The following is a 24,085-nucleotide window of genomic DNA, read 5'->3' as shown; positions in this document are numbered from 1 at the left end:
GTGACCTTTGTGAGCTCTGTCTCCTCTGCAGGAAATTTACAAATGCAGGGCTGATGACTGGGAAAGGGAGTAAAGTCGACAGGATTTTTCAGGGGGATTTCCATAGATTTCTTTTTAAAGGGCTAACCGGATTTCTCTTATCTACCAATACTGGCCAATATCAATGGTGATTATTTGCTCGTAGCACTAACAATCTATTTGGTCTGCACCTCCTTATCAAATAAATCCAGCTCCTGAAACTGACCAGACAGTCCTGCCCCAGGGCTCTGAGTATATGGGGGCAGAATCCTTCATTTTGGATGATGTTTGAGGCAGTTTTAAAAGTCTCTGGGCAAGCTCCTCCTCACGTTTACACCAATGTAAATCCATTGCCCTCAGGAGAGCTGCTGCAGCATTACCCCAGTTTGAGATCAGAGTGAGGCCTTCTCTTAGTAATGAAGGCTTTTGATCTCACTATGCCCCTTTCTCAATGAGACAGTCACAGCACCATTTTCAAAAACCGGTTGCTGATTTTGAGTGCCTGATTTGCAACACCCAGAAAGCCTCTCACACAAAAACAAGTGGCTGCTTTGGGAAATGTTTGGTCTTAAAAATCTCCTTCTTTCCAACTGTGCCAGCTGGATCCAGGATTCATCCTGTGAACGAGGATCTGCACTTAAAAATACAAAGCGAGATAAGCAAACAAACAAAACCTCATATCCGCACCATGCGTTTCTTTAGTAGCCCAGCCCCTCAGATGCAGACAGGGCTGAAGTTCAAGGCATGCGGAGCCTTTGTTACACAGAATGAAGAGGAAGAAGAAATCCATTCAGGTGCAGAGTGCAGAACTCTGGTCTGGTCTCTCCACGCCCTGAGAAGAGCCAGAGCCACGTGGTCCTAGAGGGAAAGCTGCTTGAATGTATTATTTCCCCAGCTTTGATTGTTAATACAGCTCTGAGCCTGGCTTCCTCCTCTGCCTCTCCTGCCTTTTCCAAGAGCTCTTCATTTTTTGCCCTTCCCTTTTTTCCCTCTCCCTAGGGGCACAAATCCTGGTTGTGTCGGGGGGTGGGGGGAACAATAGAAGGGGCTTGAGAGCTCCAAGCCAATCTTCCATGCAAAATTGTGCGAAGCAAGGGGAGCTGCTTCTCCCGTCCCCCCTCCCCACCTCGCTCCTCTCTCTCTCTCAGCCATCGCAGAGCAGCTCCTGGGAGATGGATGGCAACATCTGATCATCCGCTGTTGTCCCTGCGTCTTGGAAATGTGGCAAGTCCAGACAGAGCTGTAGAAGGAAGGGGTGGGGGGAGAAAAATGCCCCTTTCTGAGCCGCTCCTGCTTCTATGCTATCCTGGCAGCATGCAAAAGCCAGGAGTGCTGCTGTGAAGCAAGTACTGGGTCTGGCAAAGGGCTGGAGACCAAGGCGTGCTGCGGGTTTCCTCCTGATGCTCTCTGAGGGGTATTTTTATTGGCAAAGGGAGGATTGCTGAAGCTGGAGGAAGACAGCGCTCATCCAGTGTGGGGAAAATCCAAGGCTCCAGCCAGGAAACCATGGGGAAATGCAATGGACGATGCACGCTGGTTGGAGTCTGCTGCCTTCAGCTGGTAAGACCAGGGTTTGTGCCTGCTCATCATGCTTTATTGTGCTTTGTGGCTTGCTGTGCACGATCATATTCACCACTCTGTCTGGGATGTGACCTTGCTGCCAGGCCAGGCCGGGGGCGGTTAAATACAACCCCGCAAAGTGTGACCCTCTCCCCCCACGCTGGCTCAAAGGCGCTCCGGAGTTGCAGATGGAAACCCCTCGGAAGCAGTTTTCTGTCTTGTGTGCTCGGTGCCCTGGAGTCAGTTCGGAGCAGGTGGGATCTTTGTTTGCAACTGAAATCTGGCCCCTTTGCATAACTGTCACCGGGGCTTTGGGTCCCAGGCCTCCATGCTCAGAACCTCTTATTTTTACCTGCCAGGAAAATGGCAGGCGCAAAACTTAAGCGAATACTTGGTGAACTCTCTTGCCTGCTGACGGGATCAATCTGACTGCACAGAGGGGCGGGTAGTTTTGGGAGGCACACATGTTCTGGAGAGAGCCAGAGAGCAAATAAACAGATCTCCTTTTAATAGGATTGTTGATATTTGCAATAATTATATGTCGTGCTTTTCACCCTGCTCAGATCAATCTTAATCAGCCTGGTGACAGTGGTACAGTATCAGGGGCCAGCTGATGCAAGCATGTGCGATATCAGGAGGGTTTCTGATGAAAGGAAACTCAGGAAGGTAATAATTAATTATCCAGGCAGTTTCCTGGACAGATGGGAAACTCAGATGGAGAAAAACACCTTAGAATTTGGATCACCTCTGTGGCAATCCTGGGATTAACAGAGACTTGCCCAGGGCTAGGAAAATGGGGAAATTCCAGAGATTTTGGCCAGTCTGCCTGCAACATTGCTATTGATCACAGCAGGAATATTACAAGATGCCTAATATCCTGCTTGCAGTAGGTATGGTCAATAAAAAGCATTGTTTACAAAGGCAATGTAGCCAGTATATATCTATGACAGCAATGTTGTGAGGTTACGTTAGCATTCTTGCTGCATTATTAGTTTTTCATCCCAAGGGGTTGTGCAATAGAGACTGAAGTAGTGAATGAATTTTAAAATATAAGGGGAAGCCAATGTCTTCATGCTGGGTTATGGGAAACATGAAAGTGAATCATGTAACAGTGATGTCTAATAGCTGGTGATTGTCTGGGAGGCTTACCTGGGTATTGTGTGCAATGCTCTGTGACACAATGTAAGACAGAAAAAGGTTTCTCATTAGAATGGAACTTACCAGTGATGCTCCAATTAAAGTTCTGTCATTTCTATTAGAAACCACCTTTTCTTTCCCGGGCCATAAAACTTCCTCCCTCATGGCATTTTGCTCTGCAAAGTCTTGATCTTAGATTTGGCATGTTCATTATAAAAATTGTGCCTGAATGTCTGTGTGCGGTTATGACAAGAGTACAAAAAACCCACCTGGATATTTTTTTCTTTGCTGGGGTCAGTTCCCTTTTCACCCATCCAGGGCTCCAAAAGAGCATTGCTGGTGTTTGTTTTAGGGTCAAATTTTACAGGTTGTTAAAGGGAGAAAAGGGACCTAGACAAATTGGAGGATTGGGCCAAAAGAAATCTGATGACGTTCAACAAGGACAAGTGCAGAGTCCTGCACTTAGGACGGAAGAATCCCATGCACCGCTACAGACTAGGGACCGAATGGCTAGGCAGCAGTTCTGCGGAAAAGGACCTAGGGGTAACAGTGGACGAGAAGCTGGATAGGAGTCAACAGTGTGCCCTTGTTGCCAAGAAGGCCAATGGCATTTTGGGATGTATAAGTAGGGGCACTGCCAGCAGATCAAGGGACGTGACCGTTCCCCTCTATTCGACACTGGTGAGGCCTCATCTGGAGTACTGTGTCCAGTTTTGGGCCCCGCACTACAAGAAGGATGTGGATAAATTGGAGCGAGTCCAGCGAAGGGCAACAAAAATGATTAGGGGTTTGGAACACATGAGTTATGAGGAGAGGCTGAGGGAACTGGGATTGTTTAGTCTGCAGAAGAGAAGAATGAGGGGGGATTTGATAGCTGCTTTCAACTACCTGAGAGGTGGTTCCAGAGAAGATGGTTCTAGACTATTCTCAGTGGTAGAAGAGGACAGGACAAGGAGTAATGGTCTCAAGTTGCAGTGGGGGAGGTTTAGGTTGGATATTAGGAAAAACTTTTTCACTAGGAGGGTGGTGAAACACTGGAATGGGTTACCTAGGGAGGTGGTGGAATCTCCTTCCTTAGAGGTTTTTAAGGTTATGCTTGACAGAGCCCTGGCTGGGATGATTTAGTTGGGGGTTGGTCCTGCTTTGAGCAGGGGGTTGGACTAGATGACCTCCTGAGGTCCCTTCCAACCCTGATATTCTATGATTCTATGAAAAGGTTATACATTGTAGAGGGGGAAAAGAAATCCATCTGCGCTCCGAGGGTTGGAAAAGATGCTGCTATGTCTGAACAGTAAAACTTTATGCTGGCCAAATTTGGGCCAAGGTTTCCAGCAGATGTATTTCGAGTGTGTCCCAATGCTGCGGCAGTGAAACCAAGAATCTCCCAGTGGTTTGAGGTGAAAATCCACCCATCCCTTAGAAGGAGATCTTCAGTAGAGATTTACCCCACTGACCACACAGGCTCTGTCTCAACCAACCTCTGTTGTTTATTGGGTAATTTAAGAGACCCATCGTATATATTTTAACCAGGACCAAGATGGTTTGGAAAGGCATTGTCACGTACCTTGGTGATACATGGTTTTAAAACTGATCCCAGAGGAAGGCCCCAAACAGGGAGTGATCTTTCTGAGATGCAGCGTTCAGGAACAGTGGGGTGAGCTAAGGACAGCGGGTAACACTTACTGACTGTACGATCTCTGTTGAGACCTTAATGTGGTTGATTTAAGATCTCAGAGAAGAAGTTAGGAAGGGCTGAACTCTACCAATGGCCATCACCAAGGTCCATTGCTGGAAGCCTCTGGCCCAGCTCCTGTTGTGAGCCCAGCCTCCACCTAAGATAGAATTGTTTGGATACACTCAGCTGGCCCTTCGCAGTGCTCTGGAGGAAGGTGAAATACTCCTATGTCCTGTGGGGGAAATGTCTTCTCAGCCCCAATGAGGAGCTGCTTGCTGCGGGAAGGCCCCTGTAAGGGATGAGCCCCAGATCCTCAGCACACAGATCAGGAATCAGGGTGCTGTTCAGGAGGCTACAAGCCACGTGAATGGCAGCTGTAGTTTCCAGAGCAAACAGACTAATTAATGTCATGGGAGGTGCTGGGAGCTTTGCCGCCCGGAAGCTGGACTGGTGACGTGGTTGGTAAAGCACAGCTGGGTTTGGTTTTGCAAAAGGCAGTCCATTGGGTTTTGGCTCTGGCGGTTCAGACTGGGGCTTTACTCAGTCCAGACCTGAGAATGCAGGGGGGAGGGGCAAGTGCACGCATGGTGCTGGCGGGTGCCCAGCCTCGTTGCTAATTATCTGATCATGTTTGTTCGTTATCAAAGGGTCCCGAGAGAAGGGGGAATTGGAGATGAAAGCAAAAAGCAAGATGGCCCACTGATGCAGCAGCTCGGCCCTCCTGTGGCTAAGGGTGATGGGAATGTGGAGGCAACGGAGAGCCTGAGCAAGAGGGGGAGATGGAGGAAACCAAGCAGGACTGTGGAGTTGGAGGGAGAATAATGAGGTCCCCTCTCCTCGCCCCCCATTGCTGAGAGGCTCCTCACCATGCTGAGGTTTCCATTCGCCCAGTTCACGAGGGGGCATGGGAAAGTAAACCGCCTCATTGTGTTACGATCATACTGCTGCTCTGATTGGCCCAGAGTAAAAGATGGACTGTTTGTCCGGTGCCTAGCACCATGGGGTCCTAGTCCAGGACTCGGGCTCCTAGGTACTACTGTAATACATCTAATAAATACTAATCATGGATTGGACAGCTGTCCCCCTCACTGCCGAAGAGGGTGGAGCAAAACCAGTGGCAAGTGTCAGATTGCGGGAGTGACAGAAATGATCTATGTGCTGAGGATTTGGGTGTGAGCCCCTCGGGAAGGGACCGTCCATACAGAGGGTGCCCCAGCACCAAATATGAGCTCACAAAGACAGAGCGAGCTGGCAGAGGGGAAGAGACAGAAGCCGGAGAGGAAGGAGGATGGCTGGCCTTGTGGATAAGGCTCTGAACAGAGAGCCAGGTTCAATTCTTGACTCTGCCACAGACTTCCTGAGTCAGCGAGGTCAAATCATTTACCCATTCTGGTCTTGTCTTGGCTAAGATTTAAAGGTGTGGTTGCCTTGGGTGCTATATCTCTGCCCATTTAGCTTGGGTTTAGGGCAGTGTGTTTGATATCGACTTTGAAAGCATGTGTTAGCTAGCGCATGCTAACATCAGACTGGAAATCCTATTCCACACCCCGGCTCTGGGCCGCTGTTCTCCATGTATAAAATGGGGCTAACAATTCCACCCCTACCTCACCGGGGTGGTTACAAAGGCAGGAAGCTCACAATGCTGCAGGATGCCTTCCTGCATCGCAAATAGCTCTCTCTATAACTCCAGCTCCTCGAGTCTTTATGTTTGATGTCACTAATTTCCAGGGGGTACTAGATTTGTGCAGAGTGGGGCAGGGAACAAGTGACTTCCTGCGAAACAAGGGACATTTGAGAGGTCAGCTCCCGGGGGCTGTGGCGGGGCTCAGTTCACTAATGTTTAGGAGATGCTCAGAGGCGGTGGTTCTGTGAGCACCTGGATAGACACAGTGGTGATTGGTGCTTGCCATAAACAGGTGAAAGGAGGGGAACTGGGATTGAAAATACACTCAAGAGTGACTGGAGGACGATGAGTGGCTTGTTCATTTCATTTTTTAAGTAATGAAATATGTAGCCCATCTGAATTCCCTCTTAGCTGCCCCAGCCTGGGTTTTATTGTGTGTGATATTAATCCTCCCCTATGGTGTTTTAACCTCTGCCTTGTTTCATTGAGTCAGGTTTGGTGCTGGTGGCCTGTGATCTACAGGAGGTCAGAGAGATGTTCTGGTGGTTCCCGCAGGTCTTAAACTCTATAACTCATTGTTGCTATTATTTAAATCTTACTCCCTAACTGATTTTGTTTTCGCTATGGTAACATACATGTTGTTGTTATTGTAATTAGATGGGAGTTTTTACCTGACAGTGTTTTGCTCACTTTCCGCTTCCCAAATGACATGGGAGAATTGGACTTTCCATTTGATTAAGCCATCTAACTACTCACCAGAGGTCTAAAGCGCAGCGTTTTGTCAGTGGAGGCATCGGGGGTGAGGCAGGTGAGATGCAAAGCATGGTCTATTGGGTTGCATGAGGAGATACTGTGTGCTGGGGGAGAGGCCGTGCCCTGGAAGCATTCACCCAGGCTGTGAAAGTGATTGCCTGGCTTTGTCCCCGTATGCCTGTGACGGCAGAGGTCACCAGGTGGTGCTGTCACAACTAGTCTTACAAGTTCTTTCCCTTCAGCATGCCAGCAGGGGACAGTCTTGGAAGAAATGCTGTATTGTTATCAGTTTTGTGACGTGAAGTTTTTTCATGGGGAGCTGTTGCAAGCAGCAACAGGGCTTGTTCTCTGCCTTTCTCCTTCTATTCAGAGCCAGTTTTTGGGGTATAGCTGCTCCCTGGGAACTAGGCAAAGACATTTGAGCTGAGAGCCCGACAGAAAGAATTGCCTACGATGCAGCACAAGTCTGTCTACCTGGGCTGGGAATCACACCTCCCAGCTGCAGTGTAGCCAGCTCTCCTCGTATGGGAAGCATAGGTGCCGACTTCCACTGTTTCCGGTGGGTGCTCAACCCCACCCCTGCCCCTGCACCGCCCTTGCCCTGCCCCCATTCCACCCCTTCCCCAAAGCCCCCACCCCCTTCCTACCCCCATTCCACTGCCTGCCCCCAAGTCCCCGCCCTTGCCCCGCCTCTTGTCTGCCTCCTCCCCTGAGTGCGCCGCATCTCCCCCTCCTCCCCACTCCCTCCTGGAAAGTCCTAAGTGCTGCCAAACAGCTGTTTGGTGGCAGGAAGCGCTGGGAGGTAGGTGGAGGAGCGGGGACGCAGTGCACTTGTGGGGGAGGAGGTGGGGCGGGGGGGAGGGGAGCTTGGCTGCCGGTGGGTGCAGAGCACCCACTAATTTTTCCCAGTGGGTGCTCCAGCGCCTATGATGGGAAGTCCCGACATCTGCTACATAGCACCTTCCACCCAGGCATCTCAAAGCACTTTACAAAGTTCATTAGGCCTATTTTGCAGTTGGGGAAACTGAGGCCCAGAGAGGTGAAGTGACTTGCACAGTTGAAGTTACCAGGAGCTGTGGATGCTTAGCACCTCTGAAAAGCAGGCTGCAGGGTCTCATGATGGATGCAGAAAAAACAGGCACCCCAAATGAGAGGTCACTTTTGAAAACGGTTATGAAGCTATTTACTGAATATGAACAGTTACCCAGGGCAGAGAGGCACTGTGACTCAGGGGAGGTGGCACAACAGCTGGAGTTAGGACTTGGGTCTGTGCCTAGCTCTGTCGCTCACTTGCCATGTAACCCTGGGTAACGTTCCACTCCCTTTCTCCCCATCATTGAGAAGCAATTAATGACACTCCCCCACCTTTGTAAACTGCTGTGAGATTAAGAGGTGAAAAGTACCAGGCTTTATCATGTGGGGAAAAATTTTAAATAAAAGGCAGAGGGCGAGAAAGCAGACAGTTAAGAGTAAAATACATAATACATTGTTTGGGCAGGAGAGGAGATGTGACTGGAGGGGACTGGCTCGAGAGAGTTAAGATCATGATGAGTGTAATGAAATCGAAACTTGTGTTGATGCTGTCCCAGAATTATTCAAGCACACAGGGTCTATGAAATGAGTGATAAGCAGGAGCACTTCTTGGTGCAGCTGCAGAGCTGAATTCACTCAAGGGGGTGGGGTTGGCTGGTTCTTGGTTGCTCATTGGATTGGCACTTAGAATTTAAACTGACTTAAAAAAAGAAGAAGTTGCTCGCCCTCGTGAATGAAAAGAAGCCCTGTCCACCCTGCCCTGATGCTGCGCGCTCTGTGTGCACCTGCTCACAGAGACAATGGCTCCGCTGGGCGTGGATGCTTCTTAGCCATTGCAATGGAGCTTGCTGACTAAAGCCTCCTGGCGATGACTGAATGCCAACACCATTGATCAGCCTCCAGGCCAACCGGAATTGTGGGCGGAGCTGAGAAAGAGTTCCATCGCTTTCCCTCTCATATCCGAATTGACTATTGTTGAGTCCAGGGCTATGGCTGGGAAATGTTATCAACATGATGAACTTTTACAAGCATTGGCAGATCTGCCAGCTCAGGCAAAGGAATCGAATTTCATGCTTCCAGGTCTGTCCTGGTGACAGTGGTCCCAAGTGCTTTTCCACTTGCCCTTTGGCTGCTCTTTGTCCTTGTCCAGGTATGTGAGATGAGGGCTTTCATCATCTCCTGAAGTGTCACCATTGCTGGAGACAGGATACAGTCCTTGTGTACCCCAAACTCCCAGTGAAGTCACTGAAGCTCTGAGGACATCAGGAAGAGGTCTTTTCTTTCTCTAAATTCTAGGATCAGGGCTCCTGCATAGATCAGTGGTCTGCCCAGTCTGGCTAGTAGATCTAATACCTCAAGGAAATTCTATCTGTTGCTCCTGAAAAAAGTCTAAAATCAGGCAGTATTTTGAAAGGTGTTGCCCCATTCTGGCTGGGTCACTCAGTCCAGTCCCCAGCCTCTGGTGAGTGGGGTATGCAGCGTTTTTTGCTTTAGAAGTATCAGTTCCTTTGCCGTCCGAGGAGCATTCAAGGACCAGATTGTTAGCTGTAGTACCAGATAGACTGGGCAGGCCCACCCGAGTCCTAGGCCCAGACACCGCAGTGTGTCCAGAGCAGCAATTCCATTTCCTGTAGGACATTCCCACTTCATTCCCTGGAGGGTCCCTGGGCTAAGTTACTTCCTGTTCAGATTGATACCAGCAAGGTCTGCAGACTGTTGGCAGCCACAATCAGTTGGTACTTTTTTTAACCCACCCACAACTGAGGGCCCCCATAAGGGTTGTCCTTAGGGCCTGAGTCTGATCTCACACACGCTAGTGCAAATCAGTAATAACTCCACCAGAGTCAATGGAGATCCATCGGTGTAAAACTAGTGTGAGAGCAGATGGAGACCATGATTTGGGCCAATGGAACAGAGCTAATCCGACCTTCGTTGCTAATGAGGAAGTGCATTGTCTGGGTCCAAGGGATGCAGCCTAAGAAAACTCCAGGTACCAGCAAGCCCTGCTGCCTCTCAGTGATACTCACTATAGCCACTGCTTCCATCCTGCCCCTCCCACCAGAGGAGAAAAAAACTACACAAGCAGCCCTCTAATGACTCCCCAACGGCACTCTATTAATCTAGCAGGTGCTCAAATCCTGTGGCGATGGGCATCAGTCCAATCTGTAAAATAAGTTATTATTAATTGTATTACAGTAGCAACAAGTGGTTGCAACTGTGATCCGGGACCCTTTATGCAGGGTGCTGTACACACACACAGAGTGAGAGACATTCCCTGCCCCAAAGAGCTTACACTTTAAATAGGGAGGGAAGACAGAGGTGAGACGTAACTTGCCCACAGTCAGATGGCAGGAACTGGACATAGAACCCGGGTCCCCTGGCTCCTTGGCCAGTGCCCAGTGCACGGTAGGATCTGCTGCGTCCAGCTGGTGAGATTCTGGCTGCAGTGAGATGCGCCATTCATGGAGCTGCACAAAGCACAGATAGAGCGCAGGCTGGAGGGCAGAGGGGGGCAAACTACGGGCCACATCGGCCTGCAGGGCCCTCCTGCCCGGCCCCTGTGCTCCTGGCCTGGGAGGCTCGCCCCCGGCCCCTCCCCTGCTGTTCCCCATCCCGCGCAGCCTCAGCTCACTGTGCTGCCGGCGCGATGCTCTGGGCAGCACGGCTGCGAGCTCCTGGGGCCAGGCCTGACCCGGTGCTCTGGGCTGCGCGGTGGCGGGACTGGCTCCAGCCAGGTGGCACGGCTATAGCGCTGCCGGCCACCGGTGCTCCAGGCAGCGTAGTAAGGGGGCTGGGGGCAGGGAGCAGGGGGGTTGGATAGAGGGCAGGGGAGTTCAGGGTGGTGGTCCGGGGTGGGGGGTCGGGGTGGTCAGAGGGCAGGGAACAGGGGGGTTGAATGGAGGCAGGAGTCCTGGGAGGGGCAGTCAGGAAGGAGGGGAGGGGTTGGATGGGGCAGCGGGGGGCAGTCAGGGGACAGGGAGAAGGGGTGGTTGGATGGGGCAGGGTTCCCAGGGGCAGTCAGGAATGAGAGGAGGAGTTGGATGGGGCGGCGGGGGACAAACAGGGGAGGAGGTTCCAGGGGCATCAGGGGGTGAGAAACGGGGTGGGGGGGGCACAGCCTCCCCTAACCAGCCCTCCATACAATTTCCGAAACCCAATGTGGCCCTCAGGCCAAAAAGTTTGCCCGCCCCTGCTGTAGGGTGAGAGGATTTCCGGGGGCAACGAAGCACAGTGTTCTTCCTGGGCAGCTCAGCACGGCTATGCTTGGCACCTGCCACGCCCAGCGGTAAATGGCCCCACGAGATGCAAGGGCTTGTCCCTGATAAGGGCCTGCAGCACAGCTGCTGCGAGTGCCGTGGGTGCAGCTGGCTGAGCGGAGGCAGGCGGGACATGCTCTTTCCTTGCCAGTTTGTGGCAGCCCCTCGGGGTGACTTGGATCCAGTGTTTCCTTTGTCTTAGTTTCTTTTTCAGCTTGACAGAAAGAAATCACACCAGCCAGGCCCCTGCCCCTCCCCTCCAGACAGCCCCTTGAGCCCATCTTGAGGCCAGTGTGTCACATGTCAATCCCGGGCTGGGACGGGGCTCAGTGAGCTCTTGCGGCTCATAACCTAGCTCCGTTGGGAAGGCCTCTTTGGCCCCGTTCCAGCACATGATCTGCATGGTGAGCAGTCTGTGGGCTCGGCCTTCCCTCCTTCATTCCGTAGGCTCCTACCCTTGGGAGGCTGGGGGCAGGAGCAAGGATTAGATGGGCCGCGCCTCCTGACTGGCGTGGGAGGGCTGCTGCTTTTCTGGGCACAGCTCCCCAGACAGCGGGTAGCAAAGGCAGCGTGGCCAGCACACAATGCACTGTGAGGAGGCCTGCAGAGCTGTCACTGGGCTGCTCGGAGGATAATGCGGCCCACTCAGAGCGGGGACTCCGGGGGGGATCATGGGACGGCTTGCTCTATGTCACTGGGTGGGAGAAGCCTCATCACTTCTTCCTCCCTCACGTATAATAACCCAGCCCTTCCCCTCTCTCCTGACGCCTGACCCTGCCCGGTCTGTAAGTGCCTCCTGCTTCCATTGCTGTCACCTCCTCCTAAGGACTAATATGACCAGTGGGTGTATAATCAGGGGAATCTCGCACAGGGCTAGGGAGGTTACTTTACCTCTGCATTTGGCTCTGGCGTGACCACTGCTCAAATCCTGTGTCCATTCTGGGACCCACGACTCCAGAAGGGTGGTGATAAATGGGAGAGGGGTCAGAGAAGAGCCACAGAATGATGAAAGGGTTAGAAAACCTGCCTCCAGGAGCTCCAGCTATTTAGCTTAACGCAGAGAAGGTTTGGGGTGACTTGACCATGGTCTGTAAGTACCTTCATGGGGAACAAATATTTGGTGATTGGCTCTTCAGTCCAGCAGAGGACGGAGTAGCCTGAGCCAGGGCAAGTAGAAGCTAGACAAATTCAGGCTAGAGCTAAAGGTTACATTTTTCTAGTGAGGGCAATTAACCATTGGAACAACTTGTCAAGGGTCATGGTGGATTCTCCATCACTGACAAGTGGATGTTTCTCTAAAGCTCTGCTCCAGTCAGACAGCAGTTAACTCCGGAAAGCCCTCTGGCCTGGGCTATATGGAGGGCAGGCTGGATGGTTGCATGGCTCTTCTGGCCTTATAATCTGTGAACCTTCTCTGCCCTCCCTGTTACCCACATCTCTCCCCTGCCCTGCTGTCCAAAATGATCTCCCAGGCCCAGCACTCAGACCCTGCCACTCCCCTCTGGGCCTCCCCCTTTGTCAAGTTCAGACTTTCCTTTGAGGCCTTGCCCAGCTCTGCCCTGGCCTACACCACAGCCCGTGTCTCCTGTTGGGCTCCCCAGCCCTCTCCACTCTGCCAGCAATTCCAGCCTTTCGCCATGTGCATTTCCTTCCCCACTCCTGTGGCCTTCGCTGGGCACTGACTGCTTCTCCCATCCATCGTCACCAATCGTGTTCTCATGCAGACCCCTTCTAAACCGAAGCACACTGCCCGTGTCAGCTAACGGCACTGCGTCACCCTTTCACGGAGCCGTCCCAACCTGCGTGGACTTATGCCCCCTTGCCCGTCCTCACCCCCACAACACCCCTGCACATTACTCTCGCTCTGTGGCTGGCTCTGTGATGTGAGCTATTTGGTCTCCCTTGCTCCATGGGCAAGGGTCCGTGGTCTCAGAAACCACCGCTGCATCTGGCCCTGTTGGCAAAGTGGCTGGGGCCTGAGCAGGCCGGGCACACTGAATCCAATCTCCCCTTTCCCCTTCTGGGAGGTGCTTAGAGATAGACCAGCGGGAAGTGTGGGGAGGGCTAGCTGAGTGGTTTGAGCATTGGCCTGCTAAACCCAGGGTTGTGAGTTCAATCCTTGAGGGGGCCATTGGGGATCTGGGGCAAAAATTGGGGATTGGTCTGGGTTGGACTAGAAAAACCTCCTTCCTTAGAGGTTTTTAAGGTCAGGCTTGACAAAGCCCTGGCTGGGATGATTTAACTGGGAATTGGTCCTGCTTTGAGCAGGGGGATGGACTAGATGACCTTCTGGGGTCCCTTCCAACCCTGATATTTTATGATTCTATGACCTCCTGAGGTCCCTTCCAACCCTGGTATTCTATGATTCTAAGCAGTTGCAGGAGGATGGGAGAGACCTGTTGGGTCACATGGGCCCAGCTAGAGCCGGAGTCTCCCCTGGGGAGTGTAATGAGCCTGCCCTTTGCCCCAGACCTGCTCTCCCTCTGGGCTTCCTGAGCCCATTTCCCTTTCCTCCGGTACCTGCTCTTCTGGGGGGCAAGGTAACCCCCCCTCCTCCGACCCCTGGCACCTAGGATCCACGTGGGGATGCTGAGTGCCATGGTAACTGAGGCATCGGGTGCTGACAGAGGAAAGTGCTGCTGGCCCTGTGGTGCCTCCCTGGACCTAGCACCCGTTGGGGCCTGAGAAGCACCCAGGCCCACAGCTCCAATGACCAGAGAAGCTGGCAAATCCCCTGCACTCCATGGTTAGACAGCGACTGTTCACACCATGTAATAGCCCCTGTTGAACACTTAGAGGGCCCCCAAAAGAGGGCTGGGGCTTCTCCGGCCTGGGACCTGAGACCCTTGTCGTTCATTCTTCTGTCACAGGCAGTTGGGTGCCCCAGCAGGCCCCCTGGCCAGGGCTCAGTCTCTTTGGGAGCCCCTCTGTGCTGCCCTTCAGTGCCCGCCGAGCTCCATGGCTGCCGCGTGGCTCCTGCCAACCGCTGCCCCTCTGCTCGTCTGGTGCCCAGCTGTGACACCATCGCTGGGGCAGCTGCTCTCACCACCGAACTGCAGCCAAGCACCTCACTCCTCCCAGCTCCCCGGCATGCCTAGCCCCACTCTGGCCAGCCGCCCTCCTGAGAGCCTGCCCTAGCGCTCCCCGGCGCTGCTCAGAATATGGCCATCGCAGCAATGTCAGCATCCGCTCCACACCTCTATACATCTCAGTCTGTGTCCTCTTGGGGCTCCCTCTTTCTCTCCATGGGCCTGATCCTGCTTCCACTCCCCCAGCTTGCTATCACATCCCCCTGACTGCCCCGGGTTCACTCCTGATTCAGGCGCCACACGGCTCTGCCTCTCCCCAGCTGGGCCTAGCTCTGGGCTGGACAATGCTCCCGCCTCACACCTAGCCGGTCGGAGGAATGTCAGGCTGCCCCCCGCTCTGGACAGCTGGGCAAACAGCGAGCGCCTGCCGTGTCGGTATGGCTGACGCACCAGGAGGGAGGAGACCACCTGCTTCTCGTGTCCCCAGGAAGCTTTTGTCCGTGCGCAGTTTCTGTGGCAGCCAGTGCATGACTGTGGGGCATGAATGGTTGCAAAGAGGCCCAGGCCCAGCACTGCCCTGCGGCTTCAGGCTCTGCCCCGGTTGCTTTTCCCCATACATTGGAGGGGGGCAGGGAAGAAGCCCAGGCTGAACTCTATATGTGGGTTTTCAATTACACAATTAAATGCACAATTAGGTATAATTACCAGTGCTCAGAAGCCGCGACTGTTCATAATAGGCATGTAATCTACTGCAGTCACTGTTTATACTGCTCAGCTCCGCTCCCTAATGATTATGGAATGCTTTCACATTTGCATTGTTGCCATGGAAATTGTGTTGGGAGCTGACAAATGGCATTATGGATGGATGGCCCTGAGATTTCTCCACACCACATTCTTAGCCGGGCTGGGGCATGAGGCAGGTTCAGGGCTATTCAGAGACCAGACGTTGCAAAGGGCCAAGAGGTCTCTGTGCCATGGTCACTGGGGTGGCAGGAAGCAGAGCTCACACACTTAGACTGGAGAGATTGATGGCACCGTCAGCTCAGAAAGTGGGTTTCCCAGGAAATTCTGGGCAGGAGGACACAGGGGTTATGTGGAAAGACCCTTAACTTCAGCAGGTGCTATCAGTGTCATTGGTATTAGCCACAGTTGGGGTTACGGTGCCCAAGAGAACATACAAAAGACACATGGCCGGCCATATAGACAGGACTACAATGTGTGTGTATAGATAGATAGATAGGGGTATATGGGGTTAGACAGATACACAGATAGATAGATAGGGTGTATGTAGATAGGAGTGTATGGGGATAGATAATAGATAGATAGCGATGTATGGGGATAGATAGATATATACACATTTATGTATGTATTATTTATATACAGATGACTTGATGGTCTGCTAAAAAGGCTTTATTGGCATGTGTTTGGGAAGGGCTCATTACCCTTGAATGGTGACAGTATGAATGAATATGTAGACCCCACCCCTGCCTGTATGCTGCATGCTCCAGAAAATCTCTGTTTTAGAAGCTTTATTGACACCGTTTTTGTCTCCTCCCCCTGTGAAGTCTTTAGACTAATGTATTATTAAGGAACCTTTAAAAATGGCCAAAAATAGCATTTCTCTACCTACTGCTGCCATGGCTTGAGGGTCTCAGAGCCAGGAATCTCCCCTCTCCACTGTGATTGGTAGAAGGCTCCTGTATGTAGCTCTGGGGGCTGTGAGATCTCAGGGTTTAAATCTGCTGCCAGTGCAGGATGAAGTAGGAGGCTGGTGACGTTTGGGGGAAATTTCACTCTTCAAGGGAATAAGGAAGCAGCTGTTGTTATTTGTATTACAGTCAGACCTACAGGCTTTAGCCAAGATCAGGTGCCCACTGTGCTCAGTGCTGCAAGATGCGTAGTCAGAGACAGTCCTGGACCCAAAGACTTTCCAGCCTCACTAGACAAACGGTTCTCGCACCATTCCCTGGTGACAGGGACAGATTTTTAAACAAGTGACTTTGCAAGAAAAATGTGTTCACTTTGCCTTAGGGAGCCCGTGCTGTGTGCTGGATAGAGCAAGAAAGAGAATGTTAGACTCCTGGGTTCTATTCCCAGCACTGCCACTGACTTGCTGTGTGGGGCAGTGATGATGGGGTGCTCACCCCACACTAGCCCTGGAGGGGTTAATATAGGCAAGAGAGGTCAGTTAGCCATTGTCTGCACCTGGAGGCTAGGATGCCATGAGGCTTAACTGGGGAAGAAGCTCACCTTGGCAGAAACAGGTGGGGCTGCTATGAAGCCAGGGCCCCGCAACAGGGTGTGTGTGGCTGTGATGTGGAAGTAGCAGCCTGTAACAGGCAGTGTAGGAAGCAGTCCAGGGAAGGAGCAGCAAGTGCTGGGAGAGTAAAGCCCTGAGCTGCTGGGACGAGGATCCCTGGATTGGTGTAGAGGATGGGCCCAGGTTCCCCTCCAAGCCACAAGGGGCATGCTAGAGGAGCCTATCTGGGGACTGCTGGAGACATCTGCGAAGGAGACTTTGGTAATACCCCGGAAAGGGGGGAACACCATGGGCTAGGCCATGGAGAGGAAAGTGCTGTGGCTCCAGGAGCGTGAGAGAGGCATGTGAGCGGGATGATGGGCTGAGCAACCGCAGGACAGGGCGTGGGACTATGTGGCAAGCTAATCCCCCGATGGGCCACTCGGAGGCAGCAGAGTGGTATGAGAGCGCGCCCTGGTGCAGGTGGCCTGGGAGAAAGCAGAAAAGTGCTTGTCTGAAAACTTATGTGGGCGCTGGAGGCGGGAGTTGACAGCTCAGTAGCGAATGAGAGCAGGTAGGTGGGGCAGGGATACACCTGGAAGGACCTTGAAAGGGAAAACAAGCTGCTTGTTTTTGATGTGAGAGGGAAGGAGGTGGCCAGAGACAGGACTGGATTAAACTTTTGTGGGCCCTGGGCCCCCCCCCCCCCCCCGCTCTGCCCTGAGGCCCTGCTCCACCCAGTTCTGCCCTGACGCTCCACCCAAGGCTCCACCCCCGAGTCCCTGCTCCACCCCCGAGGCCTCGCTTTGCCCCGAGGCCCCGCACCCCCCACTACCCTACGAGGCCCCACTCACCCTGCTCCCCCACACTCTGCCCCGAAGGCCCTGCTCCCCCCTACTCTGCCCTGCAGACCCCGCCTCCCCCCTGCTCTGCCCACGCTACGCCCCCAGGCCTCACCCCTGCTCAGCCTCTTACCCCCGAGGCCCCGCCTGCTGCTCGCAAGGCGGAAGGGCGTGGAGAGACGTGAGCAGGGAGCAGGGCCTCGAAGGGAAGAGGTGGAGTTGGGCCTCAGGGCAGAGTGCAGGCAGAGTGGGGCAGGCAGGACCAAGGGGGGTGCTGAGGCCCCTTCTGAGTGTGGGCCCGGCACCATTGGTGCCATTGTAAACCTGGTACTGCCCGGAGAAGAATGCAAACAGAGGGGTGACGTGGTCAAAGTGACGGGCCACGACACTGGGCTTTGCAGCAGCTCTCTGAATGGACGTGAGCGGGGCAAGACAGCCTTTGTCCCGGCCAGGGAGACGATTGTTGCTGTAATTGAGCTGCGAGATGATGAGAGCGGGATGGGACTTGTAACTGTGTGGATGGAGGAGAGGCCGTATCTCAGAGACGTTATGCAGAAGGAATCAGCAAGTTTTAAATGCAGCCAGCCCCTGAGAACCTAGAGAAGGGCCTGAGTCGAAGGTAATGCCCAGGTTGCAGGGCTGAATGCCAGACAGCATGATGTTATTGTCCACAATGCCTGAGAAAGGAGGTAACAGGAGGGACTTGCGGGGGAGATTAGGAGCTCTGGTTTAGCCACCTTGAGCTTGAGCTGATGTCTGGAGCCCCCTAAGGGGATCTGACAAAGATGGACTGAGATTTTAGTTTGAACAACAGGAGACAGGTCTGGAGGCGAGAGGTAGATTTGTGAGCCAGGAGTTGAACTTGTGTTTGTGGATGAGATTATGCAGAGATAAGGTGGAGAGAGAAGAGAGGGGACCAAGGCCAGAGCCCTGTGAAACCCCACCCAAGAAAGCTGGTGGGGGTGAGGAGGATTCTCCCAGGGAGAATGAAGGGGCAGTTAGAGAGGGAGGGGGAGAACCACGGAGTCATGAAAGCCAAGGGAGGATATGGCCGACTGTCTCAAAGGCAACTGAAGGTCAAGGAGGTGAGGATTGGGAGCACTGGTTCTGGGCTTTAGCGAGAAAGAGGTAACTGGCGACCGGCTGAGGGTTTCAGTGTAGGCCAGGGGTGGGAGCTGGACTGGAGAAGGTCTAGGAGGGAACTGGGCGGGAGGAGCTCCAGACAGTGATTGTAGACAGCACGTTCAATGAGTTCAGAGAGGAGAGGGAAATGGGGCCGTAGTTGCAGAGGCCAATGGTGGGTTTTCTATTGTGAGGGGAAGAGCCAGAGGAGAGGGCAAGGTTAAGAAGAAGAGTAAAGGAGGGAAATCAGGAGATGGGATGGGGTCACTGGAGCAAGCGGAGAGGTTAGCGGAGGAAAGCAGACAAGAAACTTCTATGTCTGTGAGAGGGGAGAAGGTAGTGAGAATTGTAGGAGGGAAGGAAATGGGGAATCATCATCCAACGGGGGTGTTTCTAGAGGGGTTCTCAGGGATCTGATCCCAGTCAAGTGCTAGTCAAAATTTTTATGAGTGAGCTGGAAGAAATTATAAAACCTGTGCTGGTAAAATTTGCAGATGACACAGAAACTGGTGGAGTGGTAATTGATGGGGACAGGTCAGTTATACGGGGCTGATCTGGATCAGTTGGTAGGATGGGTGTTTAGAAATTAACACAGCCAAATGCAAGACCACACATCTGGAACCCGTGCATGGTGCGGGACTGTATGCTGGAGAACGGTGACTCTGAACAGGACGGGGTCATAGTGGATAACGAAGTGAACATGAGCTCCCAATGTAGCTAAGTGAGTGAATGTGATCCTTGGATGTAAAAGCAGGGGAATGTCACGTAGGAGAAGGGAGATGATATGACCTCTGTACATGGCATGGGGAGACCATCACTGGATACTGTGTTCAGTTCTAAAGTCCTCACTTCAAAAAGGATGTTGAAAATTGGAGAGGGTCCAGAAAAGAGCCAAAAGAATGATTTGAGGTTCGACAAACGTGCCTTATAATGAGAGACTAGAGAAGCTCACATAAGTTTATCCAACAGAAGGCTAAAAGGTGACTTGATCACGATCTACAAATTCCTATGTGGGAAAAAATTTCTGATAGTAAACGGCAGAAAAAGACGGAACAAGATCCAATGGCTGGAAGCTGAAGTGAGACAAATTCAGATTAGAAATAAGGTGCCCGCCTGTAACAGCAAGGGTAATTAACCACCAGCACAGTTTATCTAGAGATGGGATGGATTCTCCATCACTTGAATTCTTTAAATCAAGACAGCATCTTTCTTAAAGACATGCTACCACTCAGACAGAAGTTATGGGGCTTGATCAGAAATTACTGAGTGAAATTCTCTGACCTGTGCTCTGCAGGTGGTCAAAACAAGATGAACATAAATGCTTCCTTCTGACTTTTAAATCTATGAATCTACATTCCACCTGGTAGTTTTTTCAGCTCTGATTTCTTGGTCCTTACGTGGCAGAGCTTGGGGCCTGGCTAGTTATCACACACCATTACATTGCTGTGAAAGTTAAGTGTAAGGGTTTTAGAAATTAAAAATGTATTTTATTAGTTATTGGCATGGAAGAACAGCAGTCATGTTTGTTTGTTTTGCCGTGGAGTAAAGCGGGAACTAAAAGGTTTGTGGATCAATAAACATCTTGGCCTGTATCCTCTGCATTTTATTTATTCACCAACTCTGAACTCTGCCTCCTGACAAACTCCTGGGAAGGAGATAATTACTGCTTAATAAAACTAGATAAGAAGCAACCCCCAAGGCGAGGCCTGATTGAGGCAATTTAAGCAGAGAAAGCTCGTTGTCAATGAGCTCTGAAATGCTAGAAGAGGAATTTTTTCCCTTTGCGCAGCTAGTGCATGCAGAAACACTGTTCAGTGGTTAGAAGGGGGTGGCGGGATCAGGATTGCTGGGTTCTGTGCCTGACTCTGGGAGGAAGTGAGGACTAGTGGTTAGAATAAGGCACTGGGAATTGTGTATCTGGGGATCGATGCCTAGCTCTCAGGGCAAAGTGTGGTTTACAAGTTAGAGCAGGAGGGAAGGAGCCAGGATGCCTGGGTTCTGACTCTGGGAGGGAGCATAGACTGGAGAGTAGGGGACTGGGAATTTACACTCTTGAATCTTACTCTCAGCTCTCACATTGACTTGCTGTGCAAGTCTTGGGCATGTTGGTACCTGCGTGCCTCAGTTTCCCCAGCTGTAAATTGGGGATAATAATACCAGCCCTTCTGTAGAGTGCTTTGAGATCTTGGTGGAGAAGAGGGGCTCTTACCTATTCCCACTGGGTTTTTTGAGGCTTGCCTGCCTGCCCTGTTTTGGAAGTGGTGTTCAGTGTTCTGGCAAATACCAATTGCACGGTTGTGGGTGTTCGTGTGGGAGGTGCTGTTCCTTCGGACTCCATACTGAACCCAGTGGCACGGGCTGTTATTGCGCTTTGAAAGGTGGCTCTGGCACCAGCCAGAGCAGGGACAGTTATTATGTATTGATTGCTGCAGCGCCTCTTGCAAGCAGGCAGGTGATTTTCCAGAGTGCCGTATGTAATGATTGCTTTGCCCAGCAGGGAGACGCAGCTGCCTCTGGGGGATGGGGAGCAGGGCAGGAACCTGTCATTACCCCATCAGTGACTTGGCACAGCGAGTTTAGGACAGGAAGCGAAGGCAAAATATTCTCTCCCATTTACCACAGGCCACTTCATAAGTGCTGAGGACCTTGCTTTGATAGGTCCTCTGAAAGCACAATGCATCTTACCCTGGCTCAGAATGGGTTCAAGAGGAAGAGCGCATCTTATTGCATCACCTGCATGCTGCGTTTCCCTTAGAATATGTCTACACAGCACACTGAGCACAGGTTCTGACTCTGGTTTAAGCCCAAGCCCCCCTTCCATCCACACACAAATCAGTCTGACTCAGGTCAGCAAGCACCTAGGTCCTAGGAGCCTGCTAGGGGAGGAGGGTCAGAGCCCGAGCCATGCTGAAATAAGGGCCCAAGCCCTGCTGCTTTGCATCCGCAGTTCAAGCCACAGACCTGAGTCAGGTATGGACATGTTAGCACGGCTGGGAGACCCAGGCCCAGCAATTGTAAGCCCGGGTTTACAATGCAGTGTGGATGCTGACGCGTGGGGTTGGAAACACCGTGTCCACAAGCCCGGGGCCCGCAGATCTGCATTTACAATGCAGTGCAGACACACCCTTAGAGGCCTCCCAGCCAAAGACTGACCACCTGAGCCGGTTGGACATTTTTGCATTGGAAACTGCAGCTTTGGAGATGCAAAACGTTTCCCGGAAACAGGTCGATCTTGCTGAAATTTCGTTATGAAAAAAAATTGGACTCAAGCACTTTGATAAGGTGAAAATGTCTCGCCTTGACCTTTTCTTGGGAACGTAACATTTCGATTTTCCCTTTCAAATCAGCTTTCCTTTTTAAAAAAGATGTTATACCCCATCACGTAAGCTAAAATGGGAAGGGAACATTTTGTTTCTGTCGAAATGCAGCACTTCCATTGCCCTAAATGCATTGTTCTCCAGCCTTTCCTGGATGCTGTTCTTTTTTCGTCCTGATTAGAAAGAGAAACAAATGTCAAAACCGCAGATTTCCCTGCGTAATGAAAACACATCCTGCCCAGCTGGACCGCCTCAGCCTAGCCTGCTGGCTCGCTGCTGGGCTCCCTCCACCACCCGAGGCTTTGGGAGAGAACAGAGCCTGGGTGTGAGCTCAGCATGCTGGGTGCTGGCTGCATAGGGAAGGCCAGGTGGCTGGCAGGCTATGGGCTGGCCCTGGCTGGAAAGCTCGCTGGCAGGGCAGCAGCAGCAGCAGCAGCAGGAAATTGGAAGCTCTAGCAGGGGGCAGTGGTGGGGGCCCCCCGGCAGGCGGCTCTCAGAAGTGACTGTATATGTTGCAGCCTGGGGACGGGTCGGTCTGATCTAACCATGTGACAGTCCCAGGCAGGAGCAGGGCATGTGTGATAGGGATGGTAGAGTTGCAGGGCTTGTGTACCCCCCTGGGCACAGCTCGCAGCCGATGGAATCTGTCACATCAAGGGAGAGCAGCACGAAGAGACACCAGGGAATCCAGCCCAAGGGAACAACAAGCTGATCCCTTATTGCCCCCTGACAGAGAGACGGATGAGGTTGGGCAGCTGGGGTACCAGCCCCGAGGAGCTCGGGGAACATGCTTACCCCTCCACTGGGCTGCCCCTAGAGGCTGAGTTGGGAACTGCTGGGTTTTGTCATTAGCAGTAAGTGATTGAGCCCTTGGTCTGAGGGTATTTGCTCCTTGTGTTCTGCAGCTCTGGTCAACAATCGTCACACTGACCCATGTGCCCTGGCACTTATTGGACCCGAGTCATGGTGTACCTGGCACTAGCAAATAGCTGAGGGAGATTGGGGCCCTGGGACTCCCAGCAGCCCGTGGGCTGGGGCCGGTTACACTGCGAAGCTTGTGAGATGTACCGGGGTGTATCTGGGCGATGGAGCCCCTGGACTAACACCAGGGGGCCTGAGTCTGGCTTTGTGTGTAGGGGGTGTTTTCTCCTGATTATCCCCCCTTCCGTGTCCCCTGGCTTGCATGCCACCTGTGCCCATGGAGCTGCACTGTGCTGGTCCAGGCCATGTTTGGACCCTTTTCTCCATAGCCATAAGGACTCTCCAGTGGAAGCTTGAATTCCGCTAAAATGTCAGGCCAGCCCCGTCTCCTTGGCCAGGGGAAGCTTCCAGTTCACCATGGGCAGGGCAGGGAGGGAGCGCATGGATTGGCCTGGGCAAATGCATGTGTGGATGGACAGACGGACACACACACACAGACAGGCACCAGATGGGCTCATTGCAATAATCGACCCAGGCCTCCCTGCCCAGGTCTAATTATTTCCTTTCAGAATTGGGAGTTGGTGTGTGGCCCTGTGCAGCCAGCCCCAGGAGGGCAGCGCTCGTGTCCCCACTGGTGTAACTGGTCTCCAGAGCTCCCTCAGGGGTAGCTCTGTACAGCAAGGGCAGCCTGGTGCTGGAGCTGGCTGTTGTCCCCTCCCCTTGCTCTCCCCTGTCAGTAGGGCTGGCACATGGCTCCAGCATGTTTTCCATTTCCCTGACAAGAGCAGGAGCAGGTGGCAGGGGGAGGGCTGGGCAGGGGACCCTGGGGCCCACGCGAGAGGCACAGCCCCACCACGCATGCCTGCCAATGCCCCTCAGCTTCTGGCAGCAAAGAGCTGCACCCCTGTCGAGACGGCAGCACCGGTGGACTAGCACTTGCCGCTCCCCCAGCTGTGCGAGGAGAGGCATGGAGGGGTGCTTGCAAGCACTTGGGGATCATTTGACTTCTGGCCTGGTGGGGAGTTCGAGGGGGTTAGAGAGTGGAGGAGCTGGAGGAAGGTTAGCACCTTGGAGCTCCATGTCTGGGGAAGGACGTGGCCAGCCGAGGGCTCAGGTGTGTGTCGGTGGAGGGTGGGAGGGGTCAGCAATCCAGACTGAAACGGAGCATTTTTTATTTTTCTCGCCAAAACGATAAACATCTAGAAAAGCCCCTCTTTGTGCGTTGAACAAAAGATTTTGTTTGACCTGAAACAATTTCTTGGAGGGGGAAGGGGATTGTTTAGTTTTGGGTCATTTCTTTGGTTTTTTTAATTCGCTAAATTTCACGATAAAGCCTAAATGCTTTCCATGTAGAAGTGGCAGAAAGGAATTGCTTTGACCTGCTTCAAGCATTTTTTCAGCCCAAACTGTCAACTGATTTTGACCTGAATTTGCAACTTGTTTCGGTGCCCTGACTGACCCACTGACGTTGGCATGATCCCCCTTGAAATGGGCAGGCAGGAGGCACATTCATGGGGAAGGGAGGCTGGTGTGAAAAATGTCCCATGATAATAATTTTG

The 24,085-nt window shown here is 52.5% G+C and overlaps 1 protein-coding gene across 2 annotated transcripts in view; it reads left to right on the top strand.

Annotated features, from left to right (window-relative positions):
- Positions 1-321: 321 nt before the first annotated feature.
- Positions 322-24,085, top strand: part of NKAIN1 (sodium/potassium transporting ATPase interacting 1) — a 207,187-nt gene continuing 183,423 nt past the window's right edge. Inside the window, exons 1-2 of one of the 2 annotated variants that reach the window (XM_078849431.1) lie at positions 322-1,578; positions 2,142-2,244. In XM_078849431.1, coding sequence (XP_078705557.1) covers positions 2,200-2,244 — 45 coding nt within the window. In that variant the 5' untranslated portion in view covers positions 322-1,578; positions 2,142-2,199. The remainder of the gene's footprint in view (positions 1,579-2,141; positions 2,245-24,085) is intronic. The other variant, XM_078849430.1, reaches the window with a different exon arrangement.

Source organism: Lepidochelys kempii, chromosome 19 (genome assembly GCF_965140285.1).
Source record: "Lepidochelys kempii isolate rLepKem1 chromosome 19, rLepKem1.hap1, whole genome shotgun sequence".
Lineage (NCBI taxonomy): Eukaryota > Metazoa > Chordata > Testudines > Cheloniidae > Lepidochelys > Lepidochelys kempii.
Note: the sequence above shows the minus strand (reverse complement) of the source record. Positions and strands in the feature narration are given on the sequence as shown.